This window comes from Gastrolobium bilobum, unplaced genomic scaffold (assembly GCF_033153095.1).
Source record: "Gastrolobium bilobum isolate Gb01-03AN ecotype WA unplaced genomic scaffold, APGP_CSIRO_Gbil_v1 utg19495, whole genome shotgun sequence".
Lineage (NCBI taxonomy): Eukaryota > Viridiplantae > Streptophyta > Magnoliopsida > Fabales > Fabaceae > Gastrolobium > Gastrolobium bilobum.
In genome coordinates, this window is record NW_026898451.1 from 456,684 (window position 1) to 458,691 (window position 2,008).

At 31.6% G+C, this 2,008-nt stretch overlaps 1 protein-coding gene across 1 annotated transcript; it reads left to right on the top strand.

The window, feature by feature from the left end:
• The first annotated feature begins 563 nt into the window (after window positions 1–563).
• Window positions 564–1,598, top strand: LOC133316416 (F-box/kelch-repeat protein At3g23880-like). The gene has a single exon (XM_061518163.1). It carries the CDS (start codon window positions 564–566, stop codon window positions 1,596–1,598), a length of 1,035 nt encoding a protein of 344 aa, XP_061374147.1.
• The last annotated feature ends 410 nt before the right edge of the window (window positions 1,599–2,008 follow it).

A 2,008-nucleotide genomic window follows, 5' to 3' on the forward strand; every position in this document is an offset into this window, starting at 1 on the left:
TAACAAACAATATCCAGTATGTATGTAGACTAATTAACATGAGTTTTTTTTTTTTCCTATACAAAAAAAAAACATGAGTTTTTTTATTTATTTTTGATGTTTCTTGATATTTTTGGTCATGTTTGATGTTTCTTGATATTAGTGAATTAGAAAAAAAAATTTATAATTTGGGATCTTTGCTGATCAAGTATTCCTTATTCTTTATAATTATAAGTATGATGTTCTCTTTCCTGTTTGTTATTGATAATAGCCCCTCACAATAAAAATAAAATAAAAAATTAAATGACAACCACAAATTATTGATATATTGAAACATATTTTATATAAATGTGATATAATAAAATATAATAATAATTATTCTTATTTATAATATTTAAAGAATCTTAAATTAATATAAAAAATTAATCACATGAGATATTTCAAATTATTTTAAAATATAATTTTAATATTGTACGATATTATAATATTTTTCTTTTTTAAACCTAATTCAATCCTATAAATAATTATTCTATTCCCATCATAGACGACACGACACCACAATCACAAAAAGGAGGAGCATGGCAATGGAGAGTGAGCTCCACCATGATTTGGTTAAGGAAATTATGTTGAGGTTACCTGTGAAGTCTCTTGTTCGATTCAAATGCGTGTGCAAATCATGGCATTCTCACATCTCTGATCCTCATTTTGCAAAATCCCATTACGAGCTCTCTGCCGCACCCTCTCACAGGCTTCTCCATATAACACGTTCTGGTAAGGTAAGCTTCATTCCCCCACTTCTAAAGCGTGCTAAAGGTAAACTTATGCATACTCCTAAGATTTTGGGTTCATGCCGAGGGTTTGTCCTTATAGAAAGATATCAAAATCTTTATATTTGGAACCCATTGACAGGTTTCCACAGACACCTGTCATACTCTGACATAGGGAAACAACATCACTATCCCGCGACACTCTTAATTGGTTTTGGGTATGATCCATCCACCGATGATTATTTAATAGTTGTGTTGTGGGGTAAGTACCGCACCGTCTTTGATCATGATGATATGCAAACCAGTTTGGTGCTTTTCTCCTTCAGAACCAATTCATGGAAAGAAAGTCAACGCTCTCGTGTTCCCTATGATTATATTGACAACAACCAATCATTCCTCTTTAATGATGCTGTTCATTGGTTGGCTTGTGGTGAAAATGAACCGGACAAAGTAATTCTTGCCTTTGATTTGGTAAAAAAGAATTTCTATGAGATATCTCTACCAGATGGTGATTTCATTGATGGCTTCTATTCTTATAATTTTGTAAAGATAGGAGAATGTCTCGGTTTATGTGATGTCAGCCATAGTAAAAATCAGGTGTGGGTGATGAAAGAATATAAAGTGAAATCATCTTGGACTATGTTTGAGATTCCTGATTACCTTTCCGATGTAAGCATCGCCATAGCTGGTGAACTTGTTGTACTATGCCATGCTAATGTTGCCGAATTGATGAAATTTAATGAGAAAGGAGAACTGCTAGAACTATGCAAATATTATTGTAATGACGTGTGTGGACAGAAAATAGCTATGTATACCGAGAGTCTACTTTCACTTCCTAGGAACTCTGATTGAAGCATGGAAACACCTCAACGGAAGCCGTTCAGAAGAAACAGGCAGTTTCAAAAGAAATAATTAAGAATATTCATAAATGGCTGTAATTTCATCAATTTCTTTACGGTTATTTACCTACTTCATAGCTTAATTATGGAAACATGCATGGTTTGTTTTACTTGTTCTTATTATTGATTTTGTTTTCACGGGCTTGCTTGTCAAGTTATTATAGCATCATGTTTTCTTCAACATAACCTTTGATCTGTTGTAGCATATCGTATGTTTATTTTATGGATTTAGTGTTTTTTTTTTAAAGGATACAAAGTTATCTCATTTTAGGTGAGAGTATATACGCAATGAAAATCACGGAAGAGAAAGATAATATTCTTTTAAAAAAATTTAAAATTTAAATAAAAAATATTAAATTGTGT

Bases quoted from the DNA above. Each gene is read 5' to 3' on its own strand.
- LOC133316416 (XM_061518163.1), top strand. From the start codon at position 564: ATGGAGAGTGAGCTCCACCATGATTTGGTTAAGGAAATTATGTTGAGG.